This window comes from Callorhinus ursinus, unplaced genomic scaffold (genome assembly GCF_003265705.2).
Source record: "Callorhinus ursinus isolate GAN/ISIS: 27379988/994484 unplaced genomic scaffold, GSC_fseal_2.0 scaffold2, whole genome shotgun sequence".
NCBI classification, from domain to species: domain Eukaryota; kingdom Metazoa; phylum Chordata; class Mammalia; order Carnivora; family Otariidae; genus Callorhinus; species Callorhinus ursinus.
Genome location: NW_027397064.1, coordinates 20353354 through 20372026, shown reverse-complemented (window position 1 = coordinate 20372026; position 18673 = coordinate 20353354). Strand labels below are relative to the sequence as shown.

The 18673-nt window shown below is 37.2% G+C and overlaps 1 protein-coding gene across 2 annotated transcripts in view; it reads left to right on the top strand.

Moving 5' to 3' along the window:
- Positions 1 to 18673, top strand: part of ATIC (5-aminoimidazole-4-carboxamide ribonucleotide formyltransferase/IMP cyclohydrolase) — a 30790-nt gene that overhangs the window by 9974 nt on the left and 2143 nt on the right. For both annotated transcript variants that reach the window (XM_025892057.2, XM_073879004.1), the window contains 10 exons: positions 12 to 100; positions 638 to 789; positions 1102 to 1258; positions 5179 to 5304; positions 6084 to 6191; positions 9224 to 9309; positions 10452 to 10541; positions 12874 to 13002; positions 16739 to 16831; positions 18478 to 18660. In XM_025892057.2, coding sequence (XP_025747842.1) covers positions 12 to 100; positions 638 to 789; positions 1102 to 1258; positions 5179 to 5304; positions 6084 to 6191; positions 9224 to 9309; positions 10452 to 10541; positions 12874 to 13002; positions 16739 to 16831; positions 18478 to 18660 — 1213 coding nt within the window. The remainder of the gene's footprint in view (positions 1 to 11; positions 101 to 637; positions 790 to 1101; positions 1259 to 5178; positions 5305 to 6083; positions 6192 to 9223; positions 9310 to 10451; positions 10542 to 12873; positions 13003 to 16738; positions 16832 to 18477; positions 18661 to 18673) is intronic.

The following is an 18673-nucleotide window of genomic DNA, read 5'->3' as shown; positions in this document are numbered from 1 at the left end:
TTTTGGTTTAGAGTTGTCGTCTGTAATCTGTATCCCTTTGTGAAGACAGTGGCTTCTCCAGATGTAACTGTCGAACAGGCTGTTGAGCAGATTGATATTGGTAAGTTAGCAAAACCATATTTGAAGACTGATGGGGAGGATTACTTACAGTGTATTTATTTTTGGACTGTTTAGATTTTTTTAAAAGATTTTACTTATTTATTTGAGAGAGAGCACAAGCAGGGGGGAGGAGCAGAGGGAGAGGAACAAGCAGACCCCACGCTAAGCCCAGAGCTTGACATGGGGCTTGATCTCACAACCCTGAGATCATGACCTGAATCAAAATCAAGAGTCGGATGCCTAACTGACTGAGCCACCCACACACCCCAAACACTATTTATATTTTAAAATAGATTTTGTTTTGATGTTCACCCAGAATCAGAACATTGAGGGAGCAGAAAATCATTACTGCTCCCAGACTGTGTTCTGGGGTGATTGTAATTCATCTATATTTTCTAAGTTATTACTTTGTGTAGAGATTCATCTGGGGTATGTTTCCCTTATTTTTTAAGTCAAAAATTAGAAGTATCTGTACAGTAAACTTTATTTGAAGGAGGTTAAAGTCATGGAAATACAAGTTGTTTTTTGTTCTCCCGAGGTGGAGTAACCCTACTGAGAGCAGCAGCCAAAAACCATGCTCGAGTGACAGTCGTATGTGACCCTGAGGACTATGTGGCCGTGTCCACAGAGCTGCAAAGCTCTGACAGCAAAGACACCTCCTTGGAGACTAGACGCCAGTTAGCCTTGAAGGTAGGGATGCACTTCTATCCAGTGCAGTGTTTACCAAACCAGATGGTATTCAATTTTCACTGGGTCTCCTTGGAGCTGCTATCCTTTTCCTGTAAATGCAGAGACCCGAGTATTACAGAGGTATAATGTCAAAAAGATTGAAAGAGACTTGGAAAGAGAACGATTCATTGTGTTTTTAGTGTTATTGGGTGTCTTTCCTGCACAGTCATATGTGTGGGCAAGGAGTGTAGTTTGTTGTGTGCTACCTAAGACCCTCATGTGCCCACTTTGGTAAGTGCTGCTGGTGTTTCACAAAACTTACACTTTTTGTAGGCTTTCACTCATACGGCACAATATGATGAAGCCATTTCAGATTACTTCAGGAGACAGTATAGTAAAGGAATATCTCAGATGCCTTTGAGGTATGGAATGAACCCTCATCAAACTCCTGCCCAGTTATACACACTGAAGCCCAAGCTTCCCATCACAGGTAAGGGCTGTGTGTTATGTGGCATAGTTTGCTGTGTCTGGGGGTGTGCGTGTCTTCCTCTGTTGTATCTGATGTGGCTCACGTTGAGAAGATAAAGTAAATTACATAATGCCTTTTATAGCCACCTGAAGTTTGAGATGCCAGGTGGACTTATGAGATAATTAGGGGTTCTGGAAAGAGGTCAGGCTGGAGATAGAGTTTGGAATGTCTTTGGCATATAGATGACTTTGGAGATGTAAAACAGGCAGGATGGATTTCATAGAAGAGGTTAAGCAGTGGAGGAACCAGCAGAGGAAAACAAGGCTGGAAAACCTGCAGGATTTCAAGTGGTTTGGAATGCTCCTGAGAACAAAAAAGCAACTGTTTGATCTGGGAAAAATTGCAAGAACAATTTCCTTGGAATGATGGATCTGGAAGCCCAATTGAAGTGGGCCAAAATAGGAATGTGAGGTTGGGAAATAGTAATAAAGATAATTCTTTGAACAAAGTTAATTAGGACTTCCATGGGTTTGTAGAAATAAAGAGACTTTTCACTTTTTTGTTCTGTTGTACTCTTTAGGGGGGAATTAGAACATGTTCTACTGTCTGGGGTGGGGGAAATGGGTGCAGAGGGCAGGGGAGAGAGTTGTGGGTACGAAGGCCTTGAAGGCCCAAGCATTGGTAGGAGGGTTGGCTTTGGTGACAGCAAGGACAGCTTTCTTCATGTACTGGGAAGGCAAACACAGAGCACACTGGTTGGTACGTCTGGTGGTGGGAAGATGCAGGTACTTCTGTCTCTTCTTTCCTCCTTGTTAGCACCTGAGGGAGAGGAGGAGCAGGGAGCAGTGTCAGAGATTTGAGGAGAATCTGAAATACTCATTTTTCCCCCTTCTCATTCATTGGATCAAGTTCTGTTATTACTCTACTCCAGATATATTTTGAATCTTTTCTAACACTATGGAAGCCCCCACAGTGACCCCAAAAGTCTCCCAGACTGCAGTAATCTAACTGCTCTCTGCTTTGTCTGTCTTTTCTAGTCACAGCAGGGTAATTGTAAACATGTAAATCAGATGATGTTATGCCCTGTTTGAGACCATTCATTGGCTTTGCCTCCCAATTAAATTCCTCTGCATGTCCTGCAGACCCTTTTTCTGACTGGTCTACTTCTTGATTACTGGTCCCCTATCCGCTGCTCCCTAAGGCCTGTTGTCCATTTGGTCAGCAGGCCTAGTGTCTGTGGCCTTTGCTCTGGTGTTGAAGGTGTCACTCGCTTGTCATTCAGATCTCACCTGAAAGTCACCTCCTCAGGGAAGCTTTCTCTGATCACCCAGACTGAAGTAGCTGCCCATCACATTTTATCGCACTATTTTGCTGCATTTATTTATGTTTTAGTCATCTCCCATTTAATCATCTTCCCCTGAGAGCAGAAACCTTGTCAGTCTTTGTTCATTGCTTCTTGTTTATTCATTGCTACATCCTCAGTACTTAGAATATTGCTTGGCATGTTCCCTAAGTATTTATTGAATGGATAGTTAAAAACTTGACATTTTGCATGAATTTTTACTTTTAGAATTTCTTAAAACAGGAAATTCTACTGTTTTGTCTTCTGTTATTTCCTCCTTATAATGTTTCCCATTTAGATTCTGAGGCAAGAAATACTTCCACATACTTTCAGTTCCCATATTTTTCATTTTCAAAGCTCTTTCATTGGTGTTGGTCAAAGGAACTGTTTTTTAGGTACTTTTTTTTTTAAGACTTATTTTAGAGAAAGAGTGCACGAGCTGGGAGGAGGGGCAGAGGGAGAGAGAGAGAGAGAGAAGCAGACTCCCCGCTGAATTCAGAGCCCGATGCAGGGCTCAATCCCATGACCCTGAGATCATGACCTGAGCTGAAATCACGAGTTGGACACTATATACATACAATGGAATATTACTCAGCCATAAAAAGAGAACAAAATCTTGCCATTTACAACGATGTGGATGGAACTAGAAGGTATTACGCTAAGTGAAATAAGTCGGTCAGAGAGACAGATACCATATGATTTCACTCATGTGGAATTTAAGAAAGAAAACAGATGAACATAGGGGTAGGGAAGGAAAAATAAAGACAAAAATAGGCTAACCATATGAGACTCTTAACGTTAAGAAACAGGATTGCTGGGGAGGGATGGGATAATTGGGTGGTGGTCATTAAGGAGGGCACTTGAAGTAGTGAGTACTGGGTGTTCTGTGCAGCTGATGAATCACTAAATTCTATCTCTGAAACTAGTAATATAGATTAATTAAATTGAATTTAAGTAAAAAATTTTAAAGAGTTGGGCACTTAACTGACTGAGCCACCCAGGCACCCCCCCCCCTTTTTTTTTTTTTACAGTAGACTTTATTTTATAAAGTAGTTTTAGATTTACAGAAAAATTTCTCAGAAAGTATAGAGAATTCCCAGACATTCCCTCCTCTGGATCTCCTCTCCCCAGTTTCTCCTTTTAATATCTTATCTTAGTATAGTACATTTGTTAAAATTGATGAACCAGTAGTGATTCATTATTATTAACTAAAGTCCATTGTTTACATTAGGACTCACTCTTTGTGTTGTATATTCCTTGGGATTTGACATGTGTAATGTCATGTATCCACCTTGACAGTATGTGCAGAATAGCTTCACCACCTAAAAATTCCCTGCATTCTACCTCCCTGATTTCTGCAGCCACTTGTATTTTTACTGTTTCCATAGCATCATAAGGTTGGAATCATACAGTGTATAGCCTCTTCATGCTAGCTTGTTTCATTTAGCAATATGCATTTAAGGTTCCTCCATGGTTTTGGTGGCTTGAGAGCTCATTTCTTTTTGCTGTTTAATAATATTCCATTGTATATGGATATACCCTAATTTAGTTTATCCATGCCCCTCTTGAAGGACATCAGAAATAGAAAAACAGTTTTTGACAGTTATGAATAAAGCTGCTAAAAACATTCAGGTACAGGTTTTTCTGTGGACATGTTTTCAACTCATTTGTATAAGGACCTAATATTTTCTCTTATTGTTTACTATTAATTGCCTATTTTGTTTCTTCTGTGCCTCTCCTGTAAGCTCTATGTAGGAGGAGCTAGTTTATTCATTGGTAATATCCCCAGTACCTATAACAGTCCCCAACATTGTGGTAAGCACTCAGTAAATATTTGTCGAAGTTTATTTTTAAAAGTATGTACCATGCAAGATAACACAAAGGAAATGCAATTATAAATTTGTTTTTAATTAATGGCCCTCATTTTTTTTTGTATGTGCGGAGTTTATAATTTATTCACAAGAGATAATAGCTCCTAAAAAATCCTGCCATTGTTAAGAAAATAGGCAGTGAGAAACTTGGAAGTTGTAATCTTTTTAACGGCATTTCAACTTTAGGCAGAGCCTACTGAATTTCATATAAAGGAGGAAGAATCCAACTTATTTTTTTCCCCTTATTTTCTCCCACCCACAGCTCTTTCTTTAGCTTGTAATATATTCTTATATTGACAAGGTATATAACTTAGATTTTGTACTGTCTCTGTAATTGCTGTGATTGTGTTATCTTAATTCTGTACTGAAGTGGATCCCTGACGATCACTGGTCTTGTCATTCTTTCTCCCGTTCCTGAATTCTCTGTTGGTTTATTTCTAGATTGGAGTTGGTTTCTCCAGTAGCATATGTATGTGAGAGAGAGAAGAGAGAGTGTGTGTGTCTCTCTTTTTTTTTTTTTTTAATTTTTTTTGGTGAGGCAGGCTTAGGCTCTAGTGTTTTGTTCTTTTTTATCAAGTTCTTTTATATTTGTGTATATGTATTTGCCTCTTAATTATACTTTTCTGAAAACATATTTGTGCAGCCTTGACATACGTTATTTTTCAGAAATGTACATATATCTGATTTTATTGATCCTGCTTAATAATGTGTTTTGTTTCTATATGTAGTTCTAAATGGAGCCCCTGGATTTATAAACTTGTGTGATGCTTTGAATGCCTGGCAGCTGGTGAAGGAACTCAAAGAAGCTTTAGGCATTCCAGCCGCTGCCTCTTTCAAACATGTCAGCCCAGCAGGTAAAGCACTACTCTCTGGAACGCTTTGGATCTGTTCAGAATGCCTTCTTTTTGATTAGAAAGAATTGACATGTTCTAATGTGAATATAGACATTCTCTAAAGTCTCAAACCACTTTTGTGGAGTCTGTTAACAGTTTCAGTATAGTAACATGACAAAATCTGGTAATAACATGTATTTGTTATTGACGTATATGTAATTGTATAACATCACTGAGATAGGATTAGGAAATCACTTTTTTGCAGTGGAAATGTAAAAAATAAAGTAAAATGGTTTAATGCAATATGACTATTTTTCCACATGGTTGAGAATGGAACTGTGCAGACCTAAAGAAGTTCTTGTGACACCTTATGGTAACTTTATAGCCATTGTATGAGATACCTTTTTGCTTCTGTGTCTAAATCAACTTTAATACATAGTTCTTTGATGTTTATTTGATATTAAATTGATGTAAACCGGGAAGAAATAAATGATATATGGTATCAAGCAGGAGAGAGAGAGTCCTTAATGAAGTAAACCAGCTTTGTACCCATGCATGGTGCTGGCAGACTCAGACAGTAGTTGTTTCCAGAAGCCAGAGAGGAAAGATTCCCCCCTTCCTCCTCCCCTGCAGCTGTATTTTTGGTGTTTAATTATCTGGCCAGATGTTTGTTTAATTTGGCAAAGGCACTAGAAATTATGCTATATGGACTAGATGTTAAGAAAAATGTTGTCTTGATTTAGGAGAGGGTAACTAGTAACTTGAGACTTGGAGGTTTATTTTATGGTTTTCTATGCCAGGTGCTGCTGTTGGAATCCCACTCAGTGAAGATGAAGCTAAAGTCTGCATGGTCTACGATCTGTATAAAACTCTTACACCCATATCAGCTGCGTATGCAAGGGCAAGAGGTCAGAACAATAATAGAGTTCCTGCTTGTTCTTAAAAGAGAAAAAACAGTATTTTATCCTAAGTAGAATAAAGTAGTAATATTCTTTTTTTCAGATTTCAAATTATCTTTAATTTGTTTTTTATTAATACTTAGGAATGACTACATGAGTGCCTTGGAATAAATTTGTTTATAAAAGTGTGTGTTTGCTGCTATTCAACATAGTATTAGAAGTCCTAGCCACAGCAGTCAGACAACAAAAAGAAATTAAAGGCATCCAAATTGGCAAGGAGGAAGTCAAACTCTCATTCTTTGCAGATGATATGATACTTTCTGTGGAAAACCCAAAAGACTCCACCCCAAAACTGCTAGAACTCATACAGGAATTCAGTAAAGTGGCAGGATATAAAATCAATGCACAGAAATCAGTGGCATTCCTATACACCAACAACAAGACAGAAGAGAGAAAAATTAAGGAGTCGATCCCATTTACAATTGCACCCAAAACCATAAGATACCTAGGAATAAATCTAACCAAAGAGGCAAAGGATCTGTACGCAGAAAACTATAAAATACTCATGAAAGAAATTGAGGAAGACACAAAGGAATGGAAAAACGTTCCATGCTCATGGATTGGAAGAACAAATATTGTGAACATGTCAATGCTCCCTAGAGCAATCTACACATTCAGTGCAATCCCCATCAAAATACCATCCACTTTTTTCAAAGAAATGGAACAAATAATCCTAAAATTTGTATGGAACCAGAAGAGACCCCGAATAGCCAGAGGAATGTTGAAAAAGAAAAGCAAAGCTGGCAGCATCACAATTCCGGACTTCCAGCTCTATTACAAAGCTGTCATCATCAAGACAATATGGTACTGGCACAAAAACAGACACATAGATCAATGGAACAGAATAGAGTGCCCAGAAATGGACCTTCAACTCTATGGTCAACTAATCTTTGACAAAGGGAAGAATGTCCAATGGAAAAAAGACAGTCTCTTCAACAAATGGTGTTGGGAAAATTGGACAGCCACATGCAGAAGAATGAAACTGGACCATTTCCTTACACCACACACAAAAATAGACTCCAAATGGTTGAAAGACCTAAACGTGAGACAGGAGTCCATCAAAATCCTAAAGGAGAACACAGGCAGCAACTCTTCGACCTCAGCTGCAGCAACTTCTTCCTAGAAACATCGCCAAGGGCAAGGGAAGCAAGGGCAAAAATGAACTATTGGGATTTCATCAAGATAAAAAGCTTTACAAAGCAAAAGAAACAGTCAACAAAACCAAAAGACAACTGACAGAATGGGAGAAAATACTTGCAAATGACATATCAGATAAAGGGCTAGTATCCAAAATCTATAAAGAACTTATCAAACTCAACACCCAAAGAACAAATAATCCAATCAAGAAATGGGCAGAAGACATGAACAGACATTTTTCCAAGGTAGACATCCAAATGGCCAACAGACACATGAAAAAGTGCTCAACATCTCTCGGCATCAGGGAAATCCAAATCAAAACCTCAATGAGATACCACCTCACACCAGTCAGAATGGCTAAAATTAACAAGTCAGGAAACGACAGATGTTGGCAGGGATGCGGAGAAAGGGGAACCCTCCTACACTGTTGGTGGGCATGCAAGCTAGTGCAGCCACTCTGGAAAACAGGATGGAGGTTCCTCAAAAAGTTGAAAATAGAGCTACCCTACGATCCAGCAATTGCACTACTGGGTATTTACCACAAAGATAGAAATGTAGGGATCCAAAAGGGTACGTGCACCCCTATGTTTATAGCAGCAATGGCCACAGTAACCAAACTGTGGAAAGAGCCAAGATGTCCATCGACAGATGAATGGATAAAGAAGAAGTGGTATATATACACAATGGAATATTATGCAGCCATCAAAAGGAATGAGATCTTGCCATTTGCAATGATGTGGTTGGAACTGGAGGGTGTTATGCTGCGTGAAATAAGTCAATCAGAGAGAAACATTATCATATGACCTCACTGATAATGAGGAATTCTTAATCTCAGGAAACAAACTGAGGGTTGCTGGAGTGGTAGGGGGGTGGAAGGGATGGGGTGGCTCGGTGATAGACATTGGGGAGGGTATGTGCTGTGGTGAGCGCTGTGAATTGTGCAAGACTTGAATCACAGATCTGTACCTCTGAAACAAATAATGCAATTTATATTAAAAAAAAGCAGGAGGGGAAGAATGAAGGGGAGTAAGTTCGAGGGGGAGACGAACCATTGAGAGACGATGGACTCTGAAAAACAAACTGAGGGTTCTGGGGGGTGGATGGGTTAGCCTGGTGATGGGTATTAGGGAGGGCACATTCTGCGTGGAGCACTGGGTGTTATGCACAAACAATGAATCGTGGAACACTACATCAATAACTAATGTATGGTGATTAACATAACAATAAAAAAATTAAAGTGTGTGGATTTCATGTGATAAATGGAAACACAATTGGAATTTGGTGCACCCTATTTCATATTAGGCTATTGAATGCATTTGTATTGTTAATATAGGACTAAAATTATATGGTTATTTTAACTACACTGAATATAGTTAGAGTTGTATTTTATATATTTCAGAAATAATCTAACTCATGAGGTTAATAACCTGTGAATATTACTGTAACATTTTCAGAAGATCATCGAGAAACTTGATAGCAACGCACGGTTGATCTTCTGTAGTAGGGGTTAGCATACTGTGGCACATGTGTAAATAAATTCAGCCTGCCACCTGTTTTTTAAGTACAATTTGATTGGAACTGCCATGTCCTTTGTCATTGTGGCTGATTTCTATAACTGCAGAGCTGAGTAGGTATAACAGACCACGTGCCTGCAAAACAAAAAATGTTTATCAGGCCCTTCCAGAAGTTTGCCTAGAGGGTAAAATTAAAGAATATTTTGTTATGATTGTTTCAGTTTAAATGACTTACTAATCTCTTATTTAGATCTTAACATAAACAATAAAGTTCTATTTAGAGGAATGGATTTTAAATGATACATACCTCATTTTAATTTTTATTTATAGGGGCTGATAGGATGTCTTCCTTTGGTGACTTTGTTGCATTATCTGATGTTTGTGATGTCCCTACTGCCAAAATTATCTCCAGAGAGGTTAGTGGACGTTCCTGAGGATCCATACATAACTGAGTAAAGTTCTGTTTATTCCTAGTATTCATTGAAAGCATAACTTATAATATTTATGTGTACCACCTGTAAATTAGTTTATTTAGAATGTTTATATTTTATGTAGAACATGAATCCTTGACTGAATTGTAATTTTGAGATTTAGTGAATGTTTCAAATGGATATTTTGCTATTACTATGTTTTAATTTATATATTTGGGTTTTTTTTCCTGTAGTAGTCATTATCTTAATGCCAAAATTATTGTTTCTAAAAACCAGAGGATGCTGTCTTCACTATGTAATATTGAGCCTTACTGTAAACCTTTGTAGGTCTGTAATAAAAGATGTGTAGGGGAAGATTACAAACTACTTTGAAAAACTAACCCTCATCAGTTGAATACCAAATAAGCATTCCAGAAAGGTGGGATTTTGGGGCAAAGAGACAGAAAAAAGGTAGCTCAGATTAGCTTGGAGGGAAAACAAATAGGCAGAAATGAAGGCTACATGGGCTTGATAGTATTTAGTTTTAGGAATTCTTCCCATGACCACTACCATCCCCACCCACAGTGGAGCTGACCTGCTGTGTTTCATGTTATAGCAGAAGGCTTTGTAGTATGAACTATGACTTTTCTGTCTTTCAGAGATGTTAAATCTGATCCCTTTGGCTTGCTGTTGAGGTACTTGCCTTGCCTAAGGTTATTAGCAGAGATATAATCTGATCCCCATGTCTTGCTCTTGTGGAACTTGCTTTGCCTAAGGTCATTTTGCCTGGTCCTGGCAGAGTGGGGACTACAACATGCTTTTTCTGGTGCAAAACACCACTCCATGAACAGAACAGTGAGAAATTATTTTTCTTCCTAAGGTACGTGTATTAGAGTGAATCGTTTGTATATTCTTAGTTAAAACTGAACCAGCCAGAAACCCTGAAAGGATAGCAAATGAGATAAGGTTAGCTGTACAAAGCTGTATTCTAACATAGGCTTATCTTTTCCGAGTACAGGTATTAGCATTATCTGTTGGAGGTAGAAACAAGAAAGTGCTGCTGCGTTCAGACAGATAATTATGTTTAATTGGTTAAAAAGTGTTCCCTAATTTTTGAAAGTAGAAATTAATGTTTAATATATTTACAGGTATCTGATGGTATTGTTGCCCCAGGATATGAAGATGAAGCTTTGAAAATACTTTCTAAAAAGAAAAATGGGAGTTACTGTGTTCTTCAGGTTAGTTTAATTCATGTTTAATACAGTAATTTACCTTTCTATTTTTTCTTTTCTCCCATATTTAATCTTTCCTTTATGATGAAAACCTTTTAATTTATCCTTTCTTACTGAGGTTTCTTTAATTCTTAATCCTACAATTTTCTTTTCCCTTATTGTTAGTTTTTGGATTTTAGATGAGGAGAGCTTCCTTAGTCTTAGTTTTAAATCTTAAATTTTTAAGAAAATAGTTAATATATATCCATGCTTTCCTATCCAAAAGGTATTAAGTGTTACTTGATAAAAAGTCTCCCCATCCTTCCCTTCTGCTACTCTGTTGCATCTTTAAAAGTAACTAAGTTTCTTGCTCATCCTTCCTGAAATAGCTGGTACTTTTCAGCAAATATTTGTATTTTTTTCTTTTTTTGTTGTTGTTTTTTCCCACTGACACAAATGCACATAGTTCACTGTCTTGGACGTTTGCCCCCTGTCTGTGTAGCTTATGTAGCCATTCACCAATCTTTAGTTACTGCACACACCCTACAGTGAATCAGGACCGGGTCTCAGTCGGTGCATAATGGTAGTTTTGATAGGTCCTGCTTCTCTTTAAGGTTGTTCCAACAAATTTTATGTCTTAATGGGAATGTGAAGGGTGCCGATTTCCTAATACCTTTGCCAGCATTGTGTTCTTGAACTTTTTCATCTTAACAGTATGATAGATAAAAATGGCATCTCATTGCAGCTTAATTTCCCATTATGTGTGGGGAGAACATCTTTTCATATTTAAGAGTATTTTTTAATTCCTTTTTATGAATATCTGACCATATTCTTTCCCTATTTTTCTAACTGTTGAGATTTTTCCTTACTGATTTTTACAAGCTCTTATCTATTAGGGAAACTAGCCCATAGTCTAAGATTGTACATGGATAAAGCAAAGAATTATTTGATTTAAAATAAAAATTCCTAAAGCTGTTTTACGGAAAGTGCTGATGTCAAAAAATTTGTGGAATACTAACTCCATATACTGGAAGTTCTAAGTATATGGCCTTCATTGTAAGATACCATTAATTGTATGACACACCACAGATTCCATGTCAGCTTTTCAAGGAAAGAAGAAAAAAAATACTATATTAAATATACATACTTTTCCTTTAAGGCCCTTCATTGTAAGTTCAGCCGTTCGGTCAGCTGATGCTGTATTTTTCAGTTTCTTAAGTAGTTTTTTTTAAGGGTATTAAGTACCTATGACTCTGTTTAATAGTTACATGTATCATCATGGAGAATGTTTTCCAAACCTTGAATTCATCATCGTGACCTCTTCAGCACCTGACAGCATCACATTTGAAGATGTCAAAAGACTACAACGGGCCTTCCCCCAATATATTATTTGAGAGTTAGCCAAGTTTGTACATGGACACATAATTATAACTATGAAATAACTTCATTCCTATATCTGGCTAGTGACAAGGTTCTTTTGACATCAATTAACAGGGAAGGCACATCCCAATTTTAGAAATTTGATAATACAGAGGAAAAAGGAACATTTTGGAATTCAAGAAAGTACAAATTAGGAAGAATTAATATGAGGTCTTGCTTATAAGTTATAGATGTCAGTGCTTTCTAAATAAAAATCATTCAAAGGATAAATGAAGAGATACTGTCAAGTATCACTTGGGAGAGAGTGGTCTTATGCAGATTATTCTCAAGTCTTAATATCTTTTCAGTTCAAAATTTGTAAGACAAAGATAGCAACAAATGACATATATTCCCGGGATGTCTGCCTGGCTCAGTAGAGCAGGTGACTCTTGAGCTCAGGATCGTGAATTCAAGCCTCACGTTGGGCATAGAGATTACTTAAAAAAACAACAACAACAACAACATATATTCCTTTTTAAATAACAGATATTTCGACTCCAAATGTTGCTTTCCCCCTTTTAACTATTTAATTCAAGTGTTCTGTATTTTGTAATAGATTATTAGAAAGAAGAGAAAACTGAATTTATTTTTTATGCCACTACCTGTTTTTTTTTAGCAGAACTGTTTTTATCTGTTGATCTTCCAAAAGGAAGATATAGACAATGGTTTCAGTTAGTATAACCAGAAATGCTGTCCCTGGAATCATCGGTTTTAATATGTTGTTATAAAACACCACAGGTTGTAAAACTATAAAATTTTTTAGAACAAAATATTAGTGCCTGGCTATTCTATTATACCTTTACTGAAGTGATCTTATACATGCTTAAATTAGAAAAAAATGTATATAATCTTGCTATAATGATTTTTTTTGTGCGTAAATTAAGCAAAAAATGTTGAAGGTTGTAGAAATACTACTTTTGACTCTAAATTTCTATTTTAGATGGATCAGTCCTACAAACCAGATGAAAATGAAGTTCGAACTCTCTTTGGTCTTCGTTTAAGTCAGAAGAGAAATAATGGTGTCATTGACAGGTCATTATTTAGCAACATTGTGACCAAGAATAAAGATGTAAGTTTGAAAATGCTAGTAATGCAGTAAGTCTGTTTTTAATATTTATAAGCTTATGTATTTATTAAGGCCCATATTTAAAACTGGTTGATCTGCAAATGTCTAGCTCATCTTTGAGTTATCAAATAAGTTTAAGAGCTTACCAAAAGAATAAATGACCATATTAGAAGCTTCTGTGCATATGTACATACTCAGAGGTATTTATCTTCAATTATGCCTAAATGGGATCATGTCTTTCATAATTCTATAACTTGCCTTTTTTCCATGCACTAAGCTACAAATATGTTTCTCTATCAACAAATATAGATCTGTATCTTCATCTGAAAGGCCACATGGCAATCCATGTATAGATGTACTCTGATAGATATTTTGCTTCCATTTTCAGTACTGTGATCAGTGTTTCATGTGGTCAAGTTTTTGCTCTTGGGCTGTCATCTTTTAGGAAGATGACATACTCCTACAATGATAGTGTGGTTTTTTTCACATATTTATGTGTATTCTGTCATTTAATATGCATAGCACTCTGTGGGGACTGGGGTTGGGTGACTACTATCATCTCTATTGTAAAGATCACAAAATTGTGACATAAGTTATGGGTAAGAAATTTGCCCAAGGTTACATAATATGGAAATGGATGCACTAGTATTTTTTTTCTGAAGTCTCTTAATTGGACCTTCAGTGTTGAAGGATTTTTTTGCTGGTTCTAACATTGGCTCCCCCCCACCGCCCAGTACTTAAGATGTGTAGCTACATTGTTTTGTGGTCTTGTCTGCTGGTATGTCTGGTATTTTTTGATTGAATGCTGGGCACTGAATGTGAAAAAAACGTAGAGGTATTTTAGGTGTCTAGATGGTGTTTTTTTTCCTTCCAGAAAGATCTGACTTCTTTTGGCAGGCAGATTAGGTGGCAGTCAGATCATTTTTATCCTGGCAGGAATTAAGCTCTTTTGAATCTGGGCTTAAGTCTTTGTGAGGACTGGTCTGTTTATGGTTCACCCCTATTCTGCTGAAAGCACTAGTGTATGCTGGTGTCACTTGGTGTACTCTGAACTCCATTTTTGCCACTTAGTCCTGTAACACTGCCAGGAGTTGTGCTCAGTTCCTTTACCTTATTGCCTTGAAAGTTGGAAAATGCTTTGAGGTGAAAAGCATAGATGGTCACACTCATTTCTTCTTACTTCCTTTATCTCTGGGATCTTTGCCTCTCAGTACTTGCTATTTTACTACTTAGGTGTTGAGCTTTTCTGTTTGTTCCTGGAAAAGAAAGAGTCATTCCTTGTAACAGAAATAGAAAATGAGGAAGTGTATTTGTTTTCATCATCTTTAAGTAGAATTGCTGAAAATAAGCTTTAAAACCTTTATTGGAATAGTTCAATCTGTTAATAAGTATATGGTGATGAAGACGTGATCTTTGTTGATTTAATAGATATTCTTCCATTTTTATTTTTGAAAATTAATGGTGCCCTGAAGTATAAAGGAACATGGTAGGCATCACGTGTAGAAATAGCTTTAAATTCATTGCAGTCTACTTCTTTGGTCAAGGCTATAAGGTACTGGGATTTCCAGATGGAAGCTGTGTTTTGTACCAATGTTACTTACTGTATGTAAGCAGCTCACTGTAATATGAGGCCCCCCCCCTTTTTTTAACACTTTATTAATCTGACTGGTTAGTTTATCTCTTAAAATACTGAAATAGTATTGACCTAGATTACATGGTACCTATGTTGTTAGCTCTGCCTAACTATTGAAGCTCTTACTTTTGTAAGTTTTCCTTGTAGGTTTATAGGTATTGGACTGATTAATAATTTAGCAGTATTTGATAGGTTTTGTGCCCCTGGCTGTGCTAACTTGGATGTTTTTTTACAAGGAGTGAGGTATGGTTTTAATTCATTTTTTATCTAAATTTTTCTCTACTTGTTTCATATGTATTTTTAATTAGAAATTTGGAAGCTCAAGCATAAGAGTGATGGTTTTATCTTTCTTTAGATTCCCCTTTTCTTTTAAAGCAGTGTTTTGTTAACATGTCAGCCTCAAAATCCTTTTAGGTATTAGAGCAGTGGGAAAAGCAGGAGTGTGTATTAAGCATTAGTGAACATGCTTGAATTATTTTCTCTTCCATTTTTCTTAAATAATGCTTTAATTTGTTTTAACTATTTGTTGTCCGTCACTCCAACACCCACCCCCCCCTTGAAATGTCTCATATTTCTTGATCCTGACTCAGAATACCAGGGTTGCATTTCAAGACAGACCTGTAGGAAAGTTGGTTTATGTTATTAAACTTTCTTAGAACTAAAAGAATAAAATGTATGGTTGGTGTCTCAAACAGCAGATACAGATAAGAAAGGATATACTACATTAATACTATCTTAGAATAATAAATTCTTAAGAAATTCTAATAGTGTTTTCTGATTGAGCTTTCAATTTTGAGATCAAAATGAAAATTGCAGGTTCAACATGCACTGTTAAGAATTCTGTGTACCCTTTGCCCCATTTCCCCTGGTGGTAATGTCTTGCAAAACTATAGTACACGATAATGATAGGGATACAGTTAAGGCACAGAAAGAACATTTCCATGACCATGAGGATCCCTCGCGTTGCCCTCTTATAATGACACTCATTTCCCTCCTTCCTCCACCCCCTCCTTAACCTTGGGTAATATCTAATCTGTTCCCCCTTTTGTAATTTTCATTCAGTGTACATTCATGAATGGGTTTTTATGTGAATATAAGTTTTCATTTCTCTGTTTTCAAGGCCCAGGAGTGTAATTGGTGGCTGCTGGGTAGTATCATAGTTGCATATTTAGTATTTTAAACTGCCAAACTGTTTTCCAGAGAGCCTGTGCCATTTTAACATTTTACACCAGCAACATATGAGTGATCCAGGTCTCTGCATTCTTACTAGCTTTTAGTGTTGTCTCTTTTCTTTAGTTAGGTATGTGGCAGTACCTCGTGATTTTAGTTAGCATTTTCTAATGGCGAATGATGGGTGTTTTTTTTATATTTATTTGCCTTCTGTGTATTTTTAGTGATATGTTTCTTCATGTGTTTTGCCCATTTTGTCACTGAGTTTTGAGAGGTCTTTATGTATTTTAGATAACTGGTTCTTTTTCGGATATGGTTTGCAAATATTTTCTCCCAGTCTGTAGCTTGTCTTTTTTATCCTCTTAATACAGGTTTTTTTTGCAGAACAGAAGTTTTAATTTTGATGAGGTCTAATTTATCATCACAAGTATTTTTGAATAGTTTCTACTTAGAATTTGTAGACAAAGCAGAAAATGATCCTAATTTGTTTTTTCCTGAACAGCCTTGGCTGTATATGGGCATCAGTTGTTTGTAATGTCTGTGAAAATTATTGTCAGTGTTATTTCTGAACATAAATTTTTATCATGTTTGCATATATGTTTCTTGGTTCTGTGGTTGAAAAAAGTTATTATTTGTCAGTTTGGGGTGGATATGGTATTTTGTAACTAGTGTGGTGTGTAAGCCTGAGTCACTGCAAATGGCATTAGTCTGAGTCTGTGATGCATTAGGCACTGCTGAGTTCCACGACAAATATGTTAAATGTTGATTAGTTGTTTTCAGTAAAACTACAGCAGAGTTTCCTATGAACAGTTCATTTCATTTTGTTCTTTGAGAGATACAACTATATATTATAGGTGTGTTAAAATAAATAACATGTAAGATGTTTAAACGGAGTTACAAAAGTCTGATGCAGTTGACCATCCTGTGTTTTTTCAGTTGCCAGAGTCTGCACTCAGAGACCTCATCGTAGCCACCATTGCTGTGAAGTACACGCAGTCTAACTCCGTGTGCTATGCCAAGAATGGTCAGGTAACCAAACTCTCAGACCCACTTGGGGCAGACTGTTGTTTTACAAAATGATAATCATCCCTCGGGTCCTAGACTGCTTAGAAAGTAAAATCTGCCCACTCCTTCTCCTCTGAGTTTGTCAGTATTTACTCAGTAATGTAGGGGACTGTTAAAGCGAGTGATGATCACAAACTGTCTTTGGAACAACGTATTAAAATTGGTGGTATTGCTTCTTGGCTCAGACTGAGTTGACACATTTGGATTAGTGGGACTCTAATGGCTGCTATAAAACTAGTTTATTCACTCCCCTCCTCCTGATTGGTGTGGTATTTCTAGTGAAGACAGTAAAGAATGTTACTGCCACCCATTATTCAGTGTTTTTGCAACTTGTTGGGTATTTTCCCGTATATTTCTAAGGTTACTTTACCAAGAATCTGTAGACTGCAAGTTAATGTGATCTTTTAAAATCTGGTTTACTGAGGGCCGCCTGGGTGGCTCAGTTGGTTAAGCGACTGCCTTCGGCTCAGGTCATGATCCTGGAGTCCCGGGATCGAGTCCCGCATCGGGCTCCCTGCTCAGCAGGGAGCCTGCTTCTCCCTCTGACCCTCCCCCCTCTCATGTACTCTCTCTCTCTCGTTCTCACTCTCTCAAATAAATAAATCTTTAAAAAAATAAAATAAAAAAATAAAATCTGGTTTACTGAGACATAATTTATATACAGTAAAATTCACTCTTTAAGTTTCAAGTTTTGAACAGTTTTCCCAAATTATGTAATTACGTGACCACTACCACAATCAAGATATTGAACGTTTGTTGCTGACGTTAATTAAGCAAGGTATTTAACTTGTTTCCTAGTGCTCTGAGCCATAGAATGCAGGACCAAGCTAGCTCATCACTGGGGCTTCTCCTAACTCTGGACTAACCTGGTTCTGGTTTTACCATAGCTTCAGCAGCATTGGGAGCCCTTTTCACAGTGTCTTGAACTCTTCTCTTAGCATTTGTTAAATTATTTGGCCCATAAGTGGGGGAGAGAAAGTGTGGATATTAATTAGCATGTGACCTGGAAGACTCTGAAATTCGGAATTTTAGTTGATTGTCAGTTGTTTTTTGTTTGTTTTAAAGATTTTATTTATTTATTTGAGAGAGACGGCGAGAGAGGGACACAAGCAGGGGCAGAGGGAGAGGGAGAAGCAGGCTTCCCGCGGAGCAGGGAGCCCAATGCGGGGCTCGATCCCAGGACCCTGGGATCATGACCTGAGCCGAAGGCAGACGCTTAACCAACTGAGCCACCCAGGCACCCCTGATTGTCAATTGTTAAAAGATTGCATGTCTCTAATAATGAAAACTTAGAGGAGATTGTGGCTACTGGTCTCCTTTGACTCAGGTTCTAAGAAGTTCCAATAAAACTGCTTCACTCCTGATGTCCAGGAGTTCTAGAAACTTCAAGAGTATTAGTAGCCGTACTTCAAATGTCACTGTGAAGAGGTAAAATGTATAAATAGTAGTTAGAACCTTTTACCCTTACCTTTTAATGACTTAAAATTATTGTATTTTGGCCTGATATTTTTTCCACAAAACTGATAGATTTTAGGGAATATGCACAAAAGATCTGTTAAGAAAAATATGTTGTTGGAAGAGATATTCATCTTAATGTTCATATTCTTCAGGTTATTGGCATTGGAGCAGGACAGCAGTCTCGAATACACTGCACACGCCTTGCAGGGGATAAAGCAAACTATTGGTGGCTTAGACATCATCCACAGGTGCTTTCAATGAAATTTAAAACTGGAGTGAAGAGAGCAGAAATCTCCAATGCCATTGATCAGTATGTTACTGGAACCATTGGCGAGGTAAAAGTCTTGT